The sequence below is a fragment of the Sapajus apella genome, unplaced genomic scaffold (genome assembly GCF_009761245.1).
Source record: "Sapajus apella isolate SASKATOON/1434 unplaced genomic scaffold, GSC_monkey_1.0 scaffold112, whole genome shotgun sequence".
In the NCBI taxonomy this organism is placed as follows: domain Eukaryota; kingdom Metazoa; phylum Chordata; class Mammalia; order Primates; family Cebidae; genus Sapajus; species Sapajus apella.
This window is the reverse complement of record NW_022437052.1, coordinates 4,464,359-4,484,069: the sequence shown is the minus strand read 5'-3', so window position 1 is coordinate 4,484,069 and position 19,711 is coordinate 4,464,359. Positions and strand designations below refer to the sequence as shown.

Here is a 19,711-nt window from a genome sequence, read left to right as displayed (position 1 = left end):
AGTGCTGTGGCACAATCTTGGCTCACTGCAAGCTCCATTTCCTGGGCTCAAGAGATTCTCCTGCCTTAGCGCCCTGAATCACTGGTACTGCAAACACGTGCCACCATGCCCAGCTAATTTTTTTATTTTTTGGTAAAGATGGGGTTACACCATGTTGGCCAGGCTGGTTTCGAACTCCTGGCCTCACGTGATCTGCCCGTCTTAGCTTCTGAAAGTACTGGAATTACAGGCCTGAGCCACCGTGCCAGACATGACATGTATTTTCTTACTGAAGCCCCATTTTCAGTTGGGAAGACTGAGGTATGGGGAGGCTCAAGCACTTGCTGGAGGCCATATACCTCAGGACTAGAATAAACATAAAATGATATAACAAGTGACACACCCTGACAGAGCCATTACCCAAGGTTCCCAAAGGGGGAAGTTCTCGTATGAGGCATAGAAAAGGCCACAGGGAGGGCTCGGGGTGAACAGGTGTCCAACACGCCAGGGCTTCCAGCACGAGCCAAGACCATCACCTGCTGTTCCAGGGCCTCCTCCCCATGTGGGGCGGCTCCAGCGGTGGGGCGTCCTGCCTTCTCTGTCTTTCCATTTCACTAAGGGAAAGATGACATCACCTGGGAGGTGGGAGGGCATGAGGATGAGACAGAGGTGAAGACCCGCGCAGATCTGAGATGTTGGGGCTGAGGTGGATTCTTCTGGAGAGGAGGCTGTCTGGGCCCCTGAGAGCACAGCTGTCCTGGGATCCTGCTGTCCCACTGGTTGTGGTCAGGGTTAGGCAGGGGTGCGGAGCTCAGGACTCAGGAAGAATCCAGAAGGTAACAGCACAGTTCAGGGCGAGCCAGACCCAGACCAGCGCTGGTCAAAGACTGTTCTGGCCAGCAGGGGCTGACGAGGGGCCTGGACAGGCAGCCTGCCTGCTCCTGCTCACGCCCAGCAGCCCGCAAGCTCTGCTGTCTCCTGCCCCATCTGTCACAGACCTGCACAGCTGTACCAGGGACCCCAACACCCATTCCTCAAGCATCTCCCTAGTTGAGGGCTGGAGGCACCCGCCTCCCCTGATCACTCGGCCACGCAGCAGGCCCTAGGCAGGGAGCTCCTGGCCCTAGGCAGGGCCGGGCTCTTCCAGTGTTCCCTGAGTGTGGGGCCCACACACAGTAGGACCGCAGGCGACTTTGATTGGAAGCTGGCCCCTCCGAGGTCTGCAGCTGCAGTGTGAGCCTCTCAGCTCCAGTGGAGGAGGGTTTTCCCCAGGGACTAGGCAAAGGGACTGAGGCTGGGCTGAGCCCTGCTCTGCGACCATCTTGCTTAACACCCAGTGGAGGAGTTGCTCAACCCAGGAGCTGCCAGGCCTCAGGGGAGGGGAGGGTGGTAAGGTTCGCTTCCCTCTCCACCCCTCGCAGGGGATGGGGCTAATTCAGTCCAATTATCTGTGCTTGGACACCGCTTCCCCCAATGGCTGTGAGCTCAGAAGGCCGTCCTGCAGCCCTTGGGAGAGGAGGCCAGGGAGGGGCCTTCAACATCTAGGCTCAGCACAGGGGTGGGCGGCTCCTGGCTCTGCCTGCCCAGGCCATGGGGATGTGGGTCGTGATGTCGGGCCCCCATGTGGCCAGCTCCCTCCAGGGTAGCCCACTGGCTGCGGCCTCCACCCTGTCCTCTGCATCTGTACCTTCGGCCCTGCACAGACCCTTCCCAGCTTTCTGCCTGCTGTGGGGGTCCCGCTGCCCCTCAAACACCTGGAATAGAAGCTCAGCAGTGCAGTGATTCTAAGGAGCTCCACTCAGGAGAGGCTTACAGGAGACATAGGGATTCCTCAGAGATAGCCGCTTCATCCAGAAATGCAGGGGACGGGGAAACAGCACCCAGGACCAGAGGTGGTCTTAGCCCCATTTTCTGGGAGTGGGGCTAGACGTGGAAACCCCTTGGGAAGCAGGGATTTTGCAGGGGCCTCCCCAAGATGACGCGCCAGGGATGGTGGGTGCACTTGTTGGCTTACTGGGTTTTAGGGCATTTGAATATATCTTTTGCTTAGTTTTCCAAGTAGAGATGGGGTCTGGCATGGAGAAGGTGGGTGTGGAGAGTCTTCCCTGTGGCCGAGGGGCTGGCAGCAGGCACGGAGCTGGGCACTGTCCCTGGGCAGGGGTCCTGCCATCACCCCATCCTATCCTCCTACGTTGGGCAGCTGGCGTTGGCCTGACCGCTCCAGTCACAGCCCAGGTATCCCCAGCTGCCACCTCCAGGCCTGGGACCAGCAGGGTCCTCTGGGGCTAGAATCACGCACTTGGCATGGGGAGGAGGCCTAGCTCGACATGGGATGTTGGGAGGTGCTCTCCTTCCCCCAGCCCTGGTCCCTTTCAGCAATGACTATCAGCCAATAGAGTTGAAGTTCACACCCAAATTGGTACAACCTCAAGGAACAGTGACTTATAAAGAACCCATGCAACGCAATAATAAAAAGGCAAGTGAACCAATTAAAACAAGGGCAAAGAATCTGAATACACGCTTCTCCAAGGAAAAGACAGGCACAGGAAATGTTCAGCACCATTACTCGTCAGGGAAATGTCAATCAAAGCCACGATGAGACGACACTCCACACCAGGGTGCAGTGAAAATGTGCGGGCGCTAGGACTTACAAACAGATAAGTGCCGGTGAGGATGTGGGACGGCTGGACCCTCCCATAGTGCGGGTAGGTTGAGACGGTGCAGCCGCCCTGGAAAACAGGCTGGCATGGAGCTGCCGTGTGACCCAGCAAACCCACTCCCTGGTGTGCACCCGATGACTGAGGAAGCACGTCCACACGTACTCGGACAGTGTTCACGGCAGCATCATTCTTTTTTTATTATTATTTTCGAGACAGGGTCCCCCTCTGTCACCCAGGCTGGAGTACAGTGGTGCAATCATAGCTCACTGCAGCCTCAACCTCTCGGGTTCAAGCCAATCCTCCCTCCTGAGCCTCCTGAATAGCTGGGAATACAGGTATGTGCCACCATGCCCAGTTCAATTTTGTGGGGTTTTTTTTTGTAGAGACAGGGTCTTTCTATGTTGCCCAGGCAGGTCTTGAACTCCTGGCTTCAGGTGATCCATCTGCCTCAGCCTCTCAAAGCGCTAGGATTATAGGCATGAGCCCCTGTGCTTGGCCAGCATGAACTCATAACAGCCCCAAATGCAAACAGCCCAAATATCCACCAGCTGATGGATGGATAAGCCAAGTGTCATCTGTGCACACACCAAATGCAACTCAGCTACGAACACGCCATGACACAGGTGAAGCTTGAACACGCTGTGCTGAGTGACAGGGGCCAACCACAGAAGGTCAGGTGGCGGGTGCGGTCACACACAGGCAGTGCTATGCATGTGAGCTTTGTGCATGCACGTCCTCGTTCTGAAGGCCGTTTCTCTAGCATTTAAAAAAGAACCCAGCAGCTCTTCCTGCTTGGCTGCACGGGCTGAGGCCACATGGACCCCTCTGCTCTGGAGTCCACTTCACCCCTCAGCACCCAGGCGAGATGATACCATGTGCCTTAGCAGATGGGGACACTGAGGCTGGGTCACCCATCTCATGGGGGCTGTTGCAGGAATGAGCCACAGGCCTGTCTGTGCCAGAGACAGGCACGAGAGATCCCCCACTGACCGCACCCCGCAGAGTCAGGCTGGAGAAGCCCCACAGCCTCACAGAGAGGGAGATGTGGACATGCGTCAGGACAGGCGGACGCAGCCTAGATGGGGCTTGCCTTTCCCAGAGGGGCCTTGCCTGTGCCCCCTCTCTCTCCCTCCCTCCCTCCCTCCCTCCCTCTCACTCATCATCCCCTTCTGTCCATCTGTTCATCATCTATCTGTGTGATCTATCATGTGTCTATATCACCTGTCTGTCCTCCACCGTCCATGTCTATCGTCTGTATTATCAAGCAGTCTCCTTGTCCTCTACCTGTGTCATCTGTTTATCTGCCATCTGTGACTCATCTGTCACCACCATCATCTCTATCCACGATCTATGAACCTATCCTCTTCCTTCACTTCCCTCCCCTCCCCGCCCCACCCCACACTGTGACTGACACTCCTCTCACTTCCACCTGCAATGTGGTGGGGGGCTGTGACTGTCCCAGACCATGCAGGACAGTGGCCTGTGACCTCTGACATGGGGTCACATGAGGATGTGGCTTCTGCCTGGCCCCTCGCCCCTGCCCTGCCTCCACATACACAGCTGGGCCCCTCTGCAGCCTCCATACTGCAGAGGCCATTCGAAAAGAGCCCAGGAACAGGGCCCTGAGCCCAGTCCTGCCCACTCAGGGGCTGGAACCCATGCAGCAAGGGAGGAGCCCAGTGACTCCAGCCTCCTCATACCTGCTTGTGAACTGCCCAGCTGAGCCCAGCCAGCCCCAGAGCCATAGAGGTGGGAGCCAGAAGATGAGGTTTGAGGCCCTAAGTTTGGCTGGTCTGTGCACAGTGATTGGTATGTGCACTGGTGGCCTCAGAGAATCCCAGCACCCCCAGCCCCATGTCCAGGCCACTCACCTCAAAGAGAGGCCTCGGTGAAGCAGGAACCCCACCTCAGCGGGTGCCCATGAGGGCTGATGCCTTCCCACAATCTGCCTTGAGAAGAACTGGGACCCCGGGGAGGGTCTGTGGCTCTGCTGTCCAAAGGGCCCCTGCCTGGACCATCCCGCCCTGGCCCCTACCACTGCCCCCACTGGTGGGTAGATCCCTGCCTTGCCCAGGCTCTGGGTCAGCCCCTGCAGTCCCTCACTGCACCCCACACTTTGTAGGCACCTACCCTGTGCTGCCCTGATCTGGACCAAACGTGGGTCTCCATACCCCCTGAAAATTGAGCTGGCAGAAGCGGTGGGGGCAGGTGGTGGGAAGGGGCTCCTTGCTCTACTTAGATCCCCAAGTCCCCTGTGGGCTACTGAGTCAGGAAGGCATGGGGCTTCAGGATGCACGGCCCTGGCCCTAGCCTGGGTCCTGGGGCAGAGGCCTACCTGCACGAACCACACAGTCCCTGCCCCAGGTGACAGCCACCTGGCCCTGCCCCTGCAATTGACCTTCGAGGCTGCCTCAGTGCTGCCACCGTCCAGCAGGGGCCGCCCCACCACAGCACTTCTGCTTCCTTGAAGGTCATGCAGCCCCTGCAGACTAAGCGGGGCGGGCTCCCGCCCCCTACCCCAAACCATCGTACTCTGTCCGGCCCTGTCAGGCGGGCGGCCCCGAAGACCAAGCCTGGTGCCCTAAGTCATGACCTCCGCCCCACTCTTCAGAGTGGACGAGCAGGCCACCACCCTCCCCTCCGAGTGCAGATACCTGAGGCGCACAGCTGTCTAGAGCCACAGGGCCCCCCACCGACCAGAAGGACCTGGTGCCACTCCGGGTCAAGCCTGAGTCACCCACATACCTCACAACCAGGAGCTGTAGGGACAGAAGTCCCTGAAGATGTGTGCGTCCTGGCCCCTGGGACCTATGAACATGGTGCCTTACATGGCAAGAGGGACTCTGCAGATGGGGTTGTTTGAGACCGATAGGGATGGTCCTGGATTAGCAGGGCCCCGTGCAGGCCCAGGGATCCTGAGAGGGAGGCAGGAGGTCAGAGCCAGAGGCACACGCTCAGGGGCAGGGGCTGGAGGGATTGGGAGGGGCTGCACTGCTGGCTTGAGGATGGACGAAGGGCCCAGCTCAGGACTGAGGTGCCTCTACATGCCAGAGAAGGTGGGAAACAGGTTTTCCCCAGAGCCTGCTGAGGGCGGACACAGCCCTGTTGGGCTATTTATAATTTGAATCAGGGTCTTGCTCTGTCTTCCAGGCTGAAGTGCAGCAATGTGATCATAGTGTACTGCAGCCTCTATGTCCCAGGCTCAAGCGACCCTCCCGCCTCAGCCTCCTGAGCAGCTGGGACTACAGGTACATGCCACCATGCCAGGGAAGTTTTTTTAAAAATTTGTAGAGACAGGGTTTCACTGTGTTGCCAGGGCTGATCTCAAACTCCTGGCCTCAGGCGATCCTCCCACCTTGGCCTCCTAAACTGCTGGGATGACAGGCGGGGGCCACGGTGTCCAGCTTGGGCCCCTTTTAGACACTGCTGTGGAATAGTAATGCTTGCGTTGCTTTAAGCCACTGGCAGACAGTAATCTGTTAATGCAGCCAGAGGAAACGATACAGGAAGCTTCAGGAAGGTGGTTTGCCTTGCTTCTGAAGCCTGGGTGGAACACAGCCAGCGCTCCGACTAACCGGCCTGTGCAAATGAGGCCCCGCACATCAGCCCCTGGGCTGCAGATCCGACCCTGGGGGGCTCCAGGCCTCAAGGTCAGGCCTCGCCCTCCTGGGAAGAACCATGGGGCCAGGCCTGCGACCACAGCCACCTCTGGTTTACCTCATGCCCAAGGGGAACGCTTGGAAAATGTTCCGGAAATTCTCTTTGGGAGCCTTTTAATAATGTGGCTGGCTTATCATGACAAGTGTATATGAGAAATAAAATGCATTCTGCACATGACAGATGATGAACTACCCGAAATATCTTCTGAGAAGCTCTGGTGGGAACAACAGGGTGTCTGGATTCTTAAGCTGAGTACATTTAGCAACCAGACCTAGAAAATCAAAGGCAACGTCGGGAAGCCACTGGTCATTCGTAAGGACTCAGGCTGTCCACGCAATGGCGATATTCTGGGACTCAGCCTTCTTTGCCTGTGACCCGCTAAAACCATTCATGCCGGCATCATCCCTATTGGAAATTCACTGAAGTTATTTCTAAATGAGAACTGACTCAATCTATTCCACTACAGTTTCATACAAAGCATTTTTTTTCTCATTTCAAAATAATTTCAGACTTCCAAAAAGTTGCAAAAATAGGACAGTGTGTATACCCAGTTCCCCAAAGAACATCTTACGTAACACTAGGAGGCGTTGGCCGTCACTTCACAGAAGGTCCCTGGGTTTGGGTCTGTGTCTGATGTCTCCTGGGGATTAGATTCGGGTCATGCAGTGCGGCAGAAGAACCATGTGACACTGTGCTCTCAGTGATGCCACCAGGTCGGCGTTTCCTGTACAGTTTGCTCCTGGCAGTGACCATGGGGTTAAGGGGCCTCTGCTGCTCTGCTGTTATGTGACCACTGTCTCTCTGGAGGTCACTGCACATCTCCAGGGGAGGTTTCTCAAGACTCAGCAGACACCTGCTTCACACCACACGTCACCCTCACTTCATGTCCACTGAGGGTTCTTTATTTTTTGAGACAGCTCTGTCACCAGGCTGGAGCGTAATGGAGCAATCTTGGCTCACTGCAACCTCTGCCTCCTGGGTTCAAATGATTCTCCTGCCTCAGCCTCCTGAGTAGCTGGGACTGCAGCTGCGCACCACCACACCCAGCTATTTTATGGATTTTTAGTAGAGACAGGGTTTCACCATTTGCTCTTGACCTTGTGATCCACCCGCCTCAGCCTCCCAAAGTGTTGGGATCACAGGTGTGAGCCACCCTGCCAGTCTAATTTTTGTATTTTTAGTAGACACGGGGCTTCTCCATGTTAGCCAGGCTGGTCTTGAACTACTGGCCTAAAGTGAGCTGCACGCCTTGGCCTCCTGAAGTGTTGGAAGTACACGCCTGAGCTGCCACGCCCTGGCCTACTGAGGGCCATAATCTGCACCCGTCACTACTGTGGCTTCTCTAATGGCAATTTCCTGTTCCCAACACTTCTTCCACATTAGAATTAATACAACAGGCCAGGCGTGGTGGCTCACACCTGTAATCCCAGGACTTTGGGAGGCCGAGTCGGACGGATCACAAGGTTAAGAGATCGAGACCATCCTGGCCAACATAGTGAAATCCCATCTCTACTAAAATATAAAAATTAGCTGAGCATGGTGGCACATGCCTGTAGTCCCAGCTACTTGGGAGGCTGAGGCAGGAGAATTGCTTGAACCCTGGAGGCGGAGGTTGCAGTGAGCCGAGATTGCACCACTGCACTCCAGCCTGGCGCCTGGCAACAGAGCAAGACTCTGTCTCAAAAAAAAAAAAAAAAAAAAAAGAATTAACACAACAGACCTGGCCCTCCCCTCACTGACATGCTTAACCTAATTACTTATGTCGTCAAGACTAGTGGATATTAAATTATTCTGTGGGGTATCATGGCTCTCGGCAGACTTAACCTCTGGCTCAAGTGATCCTCCCGCCGCAGCCTCCTGAGTATTTGGGATTACAGGGGGGCAACACCACACACGGCTGATTTTTCTTATTTTTTGTAGAGGTGGGGTTTCACATTTTACCCAGGCTGGTCTTGAACTCCTGGCCTCCCAAAGTACTGGGCTTGCAGGTGTGGGCCCCACGCCCGGCCTGTTTAACTTCATGCTTGAACTATCCCAGGCTGGCCGCCATGTGCTCCTTTCCGTACCCCCGTGTTATTGCAACAAGTCCCACCATCTCTCAGCAATTCTCACTTTCGGGCTCCTCCTTCACTCTCTGGCCTGGCCCTGGCTCCTTTGGTTAGCGAATAGCCCTGGGTGCCGGGGTGGCTGCATCTGGGCCCTCAGCGCAGAGCTGGGAAACATCCGTGCACAGCCCCCCGACACAGTCCCCCAACACACGGTTTCAGTTACCCATGGTCAACCACAGTCCAAAAAGACTAAGTGAAAAATTCCAGAAATCAACCATTTGGGAGTTTTTGATTCTGTGCTGTTCTGAGCAGCCGTCCTGCTGGGACACAAAACCTCCCTCCATCCAGCAGCTCAGGCCATCCACGCCACCCTGCCCACCAGGCACTCAGCAGCCACCTCAGTGATGAGCCGACTATCGTGGTGATGCGGTGCCTGGGTCCAAGAAGCCTTTATTCCACTTAATAAAGGCCCCGAAACCCACAAGTGGTGATCCTGGCGATTCAGATATGCCAGAGAAACTGCCAAGTACTTCCTCTAAGGGAAAAGGTGAAAACGCCTGACCTAAAAGAAAAACAATCATATGCCGAGGTTGCTAAATTCTTTGGGAAGAACACACCTCCTATCTGTGGCATTTTGAAGAGGGAAAAAGAAATTCCTGTCGGTTTTGCTGTCATACCTCAGACTTCATCACAGATACGCAGGAAAAAGCACGGTCTACACAGGATTGGTGCCCATCCGAGGCTTCAGGCATCGCTGGGTATGGAGCACACCCTGGGCAGGTGAGGGTGATCACTCTACTTCTCCATCCAGTTACCTTTGTATGTCTCTTGCTTTGGTCAGTAGTTTTCCATGTCATTCAGGCTGGCATCTTCTTCCCCACGCCCCAGTGGGTCAGAGTGCAACGCGAAGAGGCAGGCCCGAGCGCCCTGTCATAGCCCCGAGGCCGGCCATGCTCATCAGCTGCAGCTCATCCTTCTGGTTTCTCGTTTTCGGGGATTAGCAGGTGTCTGTAGTTTCCCGTGGCCCTGCCCTTCCCTGCTTTACAGTAAGCTCAAGCCATAGAGCCGCACTGCGTCAGCACAGGTTCCATGGTGGATGCATCACAGCTAACACGTGCTGTGAGGGCACTGGGGTTGCTACAAACAGTGCTGCGGTAATCCTATGCCTACACAAAATATTCTGATGACAAAAAACAGCTTTTCGGCCAGGTGCAGTGGCTCACACCTGAAATCCCAGCACTTTGGGAGACCGAGGCAGGTGGCTCATCAGGTCAGGAGTTCAAGACCAGCCTGACCAAGATGGTGAAACCCTGTCTCTACCAAAAATACAAAAATTAGTCAGGTGTGGTAGCGGGTGCCTGTAATCCTAGCTACTCAGCAGGCTGAGGCAGAGAATTGCTTGAACCCGGGAAGTGGAGGCTGAAGTGAGCTGAGATTGTGCCACTGTACTCTAGCCTGGGTGACAGAGCAAGACTCAGTCTTAAAAAAAAAAAAAAAAAAAAAACCCAAGACTTTTCATAAACTAGCAGTGGTACATTAAAAAGTCTGCAGCACCGAGAGACCTAACAGAGCAGACACGAGACAAGTGGCAGCTGCAGCCGGGAGCAGGTGGTGGAACCCACAGGTGCAGGGTCACAGCGCTGGGCAGGCGGGTGGAGGTGGGCCAGCTGCAGTAGTATTCAGTTGTGGCGGGGGTTGAGGGGGACATGTTTAACCAAGAAAGGGCCACCACTGTGGGACAGAAACAGAGGGCCTTTGCTACAGAGAGCTGGAGATGAGCTGAGAAGCCTCAGTCACCCACAGGCAGGAGGGGCGAGGGCAGCCCGTTTCCCGGAGCCTGAGGTCGGCCAGGTTGGTGGCCCCAAACTGCCAGAGCCTGGAGACACCTTTTGCAAGGGTCGTCAGAGAGGATGTGGCCTGGATCCCCCACCCCATCTCCTGCCGCCATCCTCCACTAACCAAACAGGAGCCAGCCCCTTTCTGACAGCACCTGTGAAGAGGACGGGTCTGGCCGAGGCCCCAGACACAGAGGCACCTGCAGCAGGTGTGGGCCCCGGCTGCCCTGACGCACTGGGTGGACTCAGGCCGTGTTTCCCTGACTCCCAGGCAACTTTGGTGCAGCCATGCTGGGAACATGTGCCAGGGGTCTTGGGCGGTGCTGGCTGGCAAAGAAGACAGCCGGTGTGAGCCTGACCGCAAATGGACTCACATTCTCTTTTTCTGTTAAAATATGGCAGTTATTAAAGTTAATTACCTAGCTTTATAAATATGGTCTCATACAAATCAGAAAATGACCTTTTGATCATGAAGCTACTTGGTGTTCAGGCAAAACCAGAAAAAATCAAGAAGTCAAATCCATCCAAAGCTAGAAGTTTCTCACTTCCTATTTTGTGTTCTACTGTTTTTATAAAAAAAAAAGAAAAAAAAAAGGAAATGAACTAGCCTAACAAATACACACAGGAAAACATTCTGCTAGGGAATGGTAATTTTCTGATGATACCTGTGTTTAGAAGGGACTGAAATTGATGTCCATTTACCTGTTTGAAGTCAGAAAGCATCAGAGGACTGCAACATAAAACCACTCCACACAAGAGCGCCCCGGTCCTCGAAGACTAGAGATCTTGCCCCACGCTCCCCTCCCTTCCAGGCTTGCTGGGAAACTCCATCCCACTCAGGGGTTCAACGCAGAAATACCTTCCTCAGGGAAAACAGGACACTACTTCCCTACCCAGGAGATGCCACCACAGGGCAGAAGCCTCTATTTGGGCTTCACAAGGACACCACACACAGTTAAGGACACTACATGCAGGCCTTCGCCAACCTAAGACGCAGGATGGTACCCTCTGTCCCAAGAGACCACTGAACACGGCCCAGGAGTCTTCTCATCAAAATTCATTTTTTTGCTTCTGATTTTCCACCAATCAAGTCTCCAAATCCCAGTTTCTCCAATGGTTCTTGTAGCATCAATTTTCTAAAAGAAAAAGAGAATGCCGTCAGGACGGGAGGTGCAGGGAGGAGGAAAGGCGCTCTCGCAGGTCCTGCTTCTCAATGCACACCAGGGTTCCTGCTACCCCTATCTACATCCTGGGAAAATGAAACCCAGAGAGCAGCCCCTCAGCCTTGCCCCCAGTGGCTGCCACCCTCTGCACTGGGCAGAGTCAACAGGGCCATGAGGACATGACCAGCAAGGCCATCCCAGGGCCGAAGGCCTGTGGCCTCCAGGGATGCCCAAGGGGGCCACTGCGCCCATGGCTCCAGAACCCTTCCCCATGTCCTGGTAAAAGATGTATCTGGACAACAGCTTCATGCTGACCTCATAGATTTGCGTTTGTTGGGAGAATAATGACTCTAAAGATGGTCACACCCTAATCCCTGGAACCTGTGCCTGTCACCTTCCACGGCACCCTGGCAGAGAAGACCTCAGGGTGCCACTTGCCCAGACGGAACTAAGACTGAGGTCAACAATTAGCTAATTTTCTTTTCGAGACAGGGTCTCACTTTGTCTCCGAGGGTGGGACACAGGGGTGCAATGCACAGTTCAAGTTCACTGCAGCCTTGAACTCCTGGGCTCAAGTGATCCTCCTGCCTCAACCTGCTGAGTATCCGACACTGCAGGTGTATCCCACCATGCCCAGCTAACTTTTTTTTCCCCGAGACAATCTCACTCTATTGCCCAGGCTGGAGTGCAGTGATGCAATCTTGGCTCACTGCAGCCTCCACCTCCCAGGTCCAAGCGATTCTTGTGCCTCAGCCTCCTGAGTAGCTGGGACTACATGGACACACCACCATACCTGGCTAATTCTTATATTTTTAGTAGAGATGGGGTCTCACCATACTGGTCAGGCTGGTCTCAAACCAGCCTGAAGTCAGGAGTCTCAAACTCCTGACTTCATTTGATTTGCCTGCCTCGGCCTCCCAAAGAGCTAGGATTACAGGCATGAGCCACTATGCCTGGTCAGCTTTTTTTTTTTTTTTTTTTTTTTTTTAAATTGAGACGGAGTCTTGATCTGTTGCCTAGGCTGGAGTGCAGTGGCATGATCTCGGCTCACTGCAACCTCCGCCTCCTGGGTTCAAGTGATTCTCCTGCCTCAGCCTCCTGAGTAGCTGGGATTACGGGCACTTGCCACCACACCTGGCTAATTTTTGTATTTTTAGTACAGACAGGGTCTCACCATGTTGGTTAGGCTGGTCTTGAACTCCAAAATCCCAAAGTTTTGGGATTATAGGCGTGAGCCACTGTGCCTGGCCAGCTAATTTTTTAAGAAACTTTTTGTAGAAACAGGGTCTTGCCATGTTGCCCAGGCTAGTCTTGAAGTCCTGAGCTCAACTGATTCTCCTGCTTGGCCTCCCAGAGTGCTGGGACTACAGACGTGAGCCACCACATCCACCCAAATAATTCCCAGCTGTTTATCAGAGTGCAGCCATCTTAGAGGCGTGAAAGTCAGAACTCAGCATGACTTTCTATGTGCCCCACACTCTTCAGGACAATAGTAACGATGATGTGAATTCACACATGGTGATGTGCCCCGGATCCTGCTGCCTGCTTTACAGGGGTGGCCTCCTCTATCCTCTCCACAACCCAGCCAGGAGACCCCACCACCATCCCACAAGGCCCCCACACACTCTGTGCTGCTGACAGGGACTGAGGCTGCTCCACCAGGGCATCTTTGTGACCTCCGGTGCCCAATCCCCAGGACGGGACGCGAACTTCTCAATCACTGCAGAGGCTTGAGATCGCCACACACCTACATTTTCATATCAGGCTCACAAGGGCCAAGTCCTCAAGAGACAACTTAAAAAAATTCTACTGTGGTCCATTTTGTAAAACAGATGCATGTGGAGGTGAGAGTAATGTCTGGGATTTCAGCACAGAAAAAGGAAGAAAAGAAATGGCTAAAGACCGGGTGGGTGCCGGTTACCAGACACAGGCTATCCTCAACCTCTGCACGTTTGATGATTTTTGTGAACAAACAACCAATCAAAATTCCACAGTCAAAATAACTGACTTATAGAAGAAGGATTTTTAAAAAGGAAAATAAAATATCAACGAAATGAGAAACACACACCCTGCTCGTCTGCCTAGACATCACCTGTCCAGCTGCGAACCTACCAGAGGCCGTGGCCGGGCCCCCTTCTCCCCGCTATCTTCAGCAGGTCTCCTGGCGAAGCTGAGCACGAGGCAGAAGGCTTGCTCATACCCTCACATCAACAGAGCCCAATTTGCACCATCTCTAATGCCATGAGGAAATTCTCAGTTCTAGTTTTCTAAAGATGCATTAATTTAAGGCTAATTTAAACATGTGGCTCCAGCCAGTGTGCTACTTAAACAATTAGAGATGGTGAGAGCCAGATTCAGTGTGGCCCCTGGACAAATGGAAGCCCTGGAAGAGCCTAGCCAATAGCCCTGAAGGCAGAACGTGGCCTCACAGGACATCCACACTGTTGAGAAGGCACGTCATCCTTCCTCCCGGCCCCAAATGTCCACACAGATAACCCTGAACACACCTGTGTGGCCGGGATGGCACAACTGATTTTTGCCTTGAGGGAAATGTCTGAATGTGTCATGGGAAAATGAAAAGAGAGTTCAAAGTGGATGGGTTAATCGTCAAACTGTCTTCAGCAGAAACACAGCTGTGTGAGGACTGGACTGAAATGCCTAGTGAGCTAATCACGGCCTCAAAATGCAAAAATAAAAGCTCCCACCACCATCATATAATTATACGCTACATGCTTTTTTGCATAAGGGATGAGAATAGCTCTTATTTTAAGTAAAAGCTGTGGGGATCATAGCTACAAACGCATTTGTTTTGTTTAAAAGTGAGCTTGGTGAGTTCTGGTTAGGACAGGAAGAATCATTCATCTTTCATCATTTCTTAAATAGTCTATTGTCCTCCCTGTCACATTCCAATCAACTCTAAGTGGAGCAAAACAGCCCAGTGCATATTTTTAAGGTCTGAGAATGCGAAAGATATAAACTGTGTGAACTTCAGTCTTTTGACTCAGTCAGCATTTTTATGATGCACGACTTTGAAACCTTAATGATGGGTCGGTAGCAACCAAATTTGGAAAGCAAATGCTCTCTAGAATGCAATCCTCTGTAATGCTATTGCTCAAGAAGAGGTTCCCAAGATTGTGAAACAGCTTGTGGTACAATTTCATCTGATAAGCCTCTATTTCAAAGGCAAACAATTCTACAGTCCTGAAACACGTAAGCTGAATCCCAGGCCTGAAAAAGACACGCCGTCATGGCCTTGCAGGAAAAAAAAAATGTTTTAGTTGGAGTAGTGGGAGGTGGAAGTCAGAACTCTTAGCCATACCTACCTCTCCATTCTGCATTCTAAATATTCTTTTGATTCATTTCTGCACAAAGCATTTTCAAAATAATTGTCATGAAGACACTTCATGAATTTCTCTTTAAAGCTTTTACATTCACCTAAAATGAGAAAGAAAACAGCATGTTCATTTTTTTTTTTTTTTAAAGACTAAGTCTCGCTCTTATCCACCAGGCTGCATGTAGTGCAATGGCACGATCTCGGCTCACTGCAACCTCCACCTCCTGGGGTCAAGTGATTCTCCTGCCTCAGCCTCCCAAGTAGCTGGGATTACAGGTGCCCAACACCACGCCTGGCTAATTTTTGTATTTTTAGTAGAGATGGGGTTTCACCATGTTGTCCAGGCTGATCTCCTGACCTCAGGTGATCCGCCCACCTTGACCTCCCAAAGTGCTGGGATTACAGGTGTGAGCCACCACACCCGGCCGGCAGCATGTTCTTTTCAAAGTGAAACATGATGCAACCACACAACAGCCTTGAGAGCTGTGCTGCTTTTCTTTTCAAAACTTTTCTCAGGCTGGCCTCGGTGGCTCACGCCTGTAATCCCAGTACTCTGGGAGGATTGCTTGACCCCAGGAGTTTTTGAGACCAGCCTGGGCAACATAGTGAGAACCCTATCTCTCCAAATAAATAAATAAATAAATAAATAAATAAAATTAAAAGTTAGCCAGATGTGGCACACACCTGTGGTTCTACCTACTCAGGAGGCTGAGGCAGGAGGATCGCTTGATCAAACGAGTTCAAGGATGCAGTGAGCTATAGTCACACAACTGCACTTCAGCCTGGGCAAGAGATCAAGACCCTGACTCTTAAAAAAATAATCCAGGCCAGGCACGGTGCCTCACACCTGTAATCCTAGCACTCTGGGAAGCTGAGGTGGGCGGATCACCTGAGGTCAAGAGTTCAAGACCAACCTCACCAATTTGGAGAAACCCCATTTCTACTAAAAGTACAAAAATTAGCCAGGTGTGGTGGCGGGTGCCTGTAAGCTCAGCTACTCGAGAGGCTGAGTCAGGAGAATCACTTGAACCCAGGAGGTGAAGGTTGCAGTGAGCTGAGATAATGCCACTGCACTCCAGCCTGGGCAACAGAGTAAGAATCCAACTCAAAAATAAATAATCAATCCAGCCTGGGCAATGTGGGAAAACCTCATCTCTTAAAAAAAAAAATTAGCCAGGTGTGATGCTCTACACCTATAGTCCCAGCTACTCCAGAGGCTGAGGCGGGAGACTCCCCTGAGTCCAGAAAGGAAGGAGGTCGAGGTTGTATTGAGCTATGATTGCATCACTGCACTCCAGCCTGAGCAACAGAGTGAGACCCTGTCCCCACCCCCCTCCCCCCCAAAAAACAACGTTCGGCAGGATGGCTCATGCCTGTAATCCTGGCACTTTGGGAGGCCAAGGCAGGCAGATCATGAGGTCAAGAGATCGAGACCATCCTGGCCAACATGGTGAAACCTTATCTCTACTAAAATACAAAAAATTAGCTGGGTGTGGTGCTGGGGGCCTGTAGTCCCAGCTACTCAGGAGGCTGAAGCAAGAGAATCGCTTGAATCTGAGAGGGGGAGGTTGCAGTGAGCCAAGATCACGCCACTGCATGCACTTCAGCCTAGCAACAGAGCGAGACTCCGTTTCAAAAACAACAACAACAAAAACCAAACCTGTTTCCTTCAGAAACACGCTGAAAACAATACTGGAAAAAAACAAATCTACAACGTGGTAAAATCAGCCCACTAAAAGGTTAAGGTGCAATCTAGGTGATAGAAGAGTTCAGGGTAAAAATTCTTTCATTTTTGCTGTGTGTTTGAAAATGTCATAACAAAATGTTGGGAAAGAAATGGTAATCCAGAGATCCTTTTTCTGAGACGTTTTCTGACTCTGTCGCCCAGGCTGGGGTACAGTGGCACGATTTCCGCTCACTGCAACCTAGCCTCCCGGTTCAAGCAATTCTCCTGCCTCAGCCTCTGGAGAAACTGGGACAGGCAAACCACACCATGCCTGACTAATTTTTGTTTTTGTTTTTAATGAATGAGAGATTCTTATGTTTTCCGACTAATTTTTGTACTTTTTTTTTAAATGAATGAGAGGTTCTTATGTTGCCCAGGCTGGCCTCGAACGCGTAGCCTCGCCTCCCCAAGCACCAGGACAACTGGCCTGAGCCACCGCGGCTCCCTAATTTCTGTATTTTTAGTAGATACGGGGTTTCACCATGTAGGGGCAGGCTGGTCTCGAACTCCTGACCTCAAGTGATCCGCCCACCTCGACCTCCCAAAGTGCTGGGATTACAAGCGAGAGCCACCGCGCCCGGCCCACAGATCCTTTTTCGAAACCTTCATGTCCACCGAGGCTCACTTAATGGCTAACCCCAAACCGGAATCAAGCCAGAAGCACTAAGAAATGAGCAGCACTTTTGAGTTTTGCAGCAGACACCGCCAGGCACCGTTTAAGCCGCGGTTGCAGCTGCGGGCTTCGCAGCCGCCAAATACCCCGCTTTGCAAACCCAGGGCACCAACAGCCCGCCCGGGTGAGTCAAAGCGTAGCCGGGGACCCGGAAGCCCGACGCAAAAAGTCGGTGTTGCTGCCCTCGTCACGGAGGCCACGGCCTTGCCAGCTCCCACCTGCAGGGTCCACGGCCGCAGCAGTGACCCAGGACTTGGGGGGTGGGGAAACCCGCCGTGCCTCAGTTTCCCCGCCTGTACCGTGCTAGATGCCGGCACCCCATAGGGCTCTGTGCTGGGCCGCGCCCCAGACACCCATCCCAGAACCCTGCCCGCTGACTTTCCGCCGCTCACCGAAGTGATCAAGCGGGAAGCTGCCCTTCTCCGGGGGCCGCGGCTGGAAGCTCTTGGTCCCGAAGTTCATGGCGGTCGACATGCTGGCGACGCCGGCGCCTGCGAGCGCCTGGCGAGCTTACGCAGAGCGGGCGGCGGAGCACCGAGCGTGTCGAGCAGGCCCCGCCCCCATCCCGCCCCGCTTCCCAGGCCCGACCCCGCCCCCTTGGACTCAGCTCCTGAGCTCCTGTGGGCTCTGCCGTCCAGCAGTCGGTGGCCGAAGCCCAGCCATCAGCTCTTGGAATGGGTGAGAAAATGAAGCCCAGAAAGGTTCAGCAAATTGCCCGAGGACACACAGAGACCGGGAGTCTCTGCATCCCAGGTGTCTGCCAGGGCCTCGGTTTCCCCATCGCACAGAGGCCTCATCACAGGGACCAACCAAGGAGGAAGGCAGCACGGGAGGGCCAGGAGACCGTGTGGACGCGCTGCTTGCGGCTGCTGGAGCCAAACACCACCAGCGAGCAGCTTCAACAAAAGGACTGTGCTCAGTCCCGGGGCCAGAGTCCAAGCGGTGGGCAGAGTAGGGGCCCTGGGGATGGTCCCAGGCCTGCCTCCTAGCTTCTGGGGGCCACTGGCCACTGATGTTCTTTGGCTTGCAGAAGCACCACCTGGTCTCAGCCCCTGCGTTCTCATGGTGTCCTCCACGTGTCCAAATTTCCTATTTTTTAAAAATTTGTTCGAGACAGGATCTTGCTCTGTTGCCCAGGCTGGAGTGCAGTGGCATGATCGTGACTCGCTGCAGCCTCAACCTCCTTGGCTCAGCGGTCCTCCTGCCCCAGCCTCCTGAGTAGCTGGGACTATAGGCATGCATCACCACACCAGGCTAATTTTTGTATTTTTTGTATAGATGGAGCCTCTCTATGTTGCCCAGGCTGGTCCTTAACTCCTGAGCTCAGGCAGTCCTCCCGCTTCAGCCTCCCAAAGTGCCTGGATTACAGGTGTGAGCCACCATGCCTAACCCAAATTTTCTCTTTTTATAAGGATAGCAGTCATGTTGGGTTAAGGCCCATCCCAATAACTTCATCTTAACTAATTACATCAGCAGCAACCCTATTTCTTTGTTTTGGTTTATTTTTAAAGACAGAGTCTCTCTCTTGTTGCCCAGGCTGGAGTGCAGTGGCTCAATCTCTGCTCACTGCAAACTCCACCTCCCAGATTCAAGCGATTCTCCTGCGTCAACCTCCCAAGTAGCTGGGATTACATGTGTGCACCACCACACCTGGCTAATTTTTGTATTTTTAGTAGAAACAGGGTTTTACCATGTTGCCCAGGCTGGTCTCCAACTCCCAACCTTAAGTGATCTGTCCGCCTCAGCCTCCCAAAAGGCTGGGATTATAGGCGTGAGCCACGGTATCCCGCACCAATTTCCAAAGCATTCTAAGGTCCTAGGGGCTAAGACTACAGAATGAAAGTGTATTGTAAGTGGCAGAGCCCAGCATTTGCCTGTCGATGTTGTCCTGGCAACAGCAGTGGAGGGAAAGGGCTCAGTGGAGACCCCAGTTCCTGCCCGCAGAGTCTCCCGCAGCCCTGAACCTGTACCCACCTGACCTGGCCCTGGAGGAAGTGAATCACTGGCCCTTCCAGAGCACCATAGGCTGCCGAAGCTTCAGCCTCCACCCTCTACCCACTCATTCATCCTACCCATTTCACAATGGCTGCCACATGCCAGGCCCTGAGATTAAGCACAGCGGGTCCCCAGCAATGCTGAGTTCGCAGCCTGGCTCTCTCTGGACCCTGGTATGGCCCGAAACCACTGTTGCTTAGGAGCCAATTCCTGCCACTTCCCAGGGGTTGCTTGCAGACAAGGGCTTGGTCAAGGCGGCCAAACAGCCCCCACTGCAGGGCCTGCCCTTCTTCAAGCCTGGCCCAGGCGCCCCCTCCCACTGAGGCTTCCAGCTCTCCCCCTCCCTCGCTGGGCCCTGATGAGCCTGCCCCTCTGCAAGACCTCTGTTAGATTCTTCTCGGAGGTTGGACTGTGCTCTGTGTGACCCTCAATGTTTCTGGACCACAGGGCAGTGGGAACCTCACTTCGGAGGCCCCAAGAGAGGGCCTGAGTGCCGGGCATGGTGGCTCACACCTGTAATCCAAGCACTTTGGAGGCCAGGGCGGGCGGATCACCTGAGGTCGGGAGTTCAAGACCAGCCTGACCAACACGGTGAAACCCCATCTTTAAAACAAACAAACAAAAAAAAAACAAAAACA

At 53.4% G+C, this 19,711-nt stretch overlaps 1 protein-coding gene and 1 long non-coding RNA gene across 2 annotated transcripts; both read right to left on the bottom strand.

The window, feature by feature from the left end:
* Positions 1–3,856: 3,856 nt before the first annotated feature.
* Positions 3,857–7,293, bottom strand: LOC116537625. The gene is made up of 2 exons (XR_004263219.1): positions 6,871–7,293; positions 3,857–6,570 (listed from the first exon to the last, which is right to left on the bottom strand). It is a non-coding gene; the product is annotated as an uncharacterized LOC116537625 (long non-coding RNA).
* A 3,464-nt stretch (positions 7,294–10,757) lies between these two features.
* LOC116537624 (cytochrome c oxidase assembly protein COX19) lies at positions 10,758–17,615 on the bottom strand. Its single transcript, XM_032259880.1, has 3 exons — positions 17,471–17,615; positions 14,669–14,780; positions 10,758–11,318 (listed from the first exon to the last, which is right to left on the bottom strand). The coding sequence occupies exons 1-3, from the start codon at positions 17,550–17,552 to the stop codon at positions 11,240–11,242; spliced, it is 273 nt and encodes a 90-aa protein (XP_032115771.1). The 5' UTR covers positions 17,553–17,615; the 3' UTR covers positions 10,758–11,239.
* Between the last annotated feature and the right edge of the window lie 2,096 nt (positions 17,616–19,711).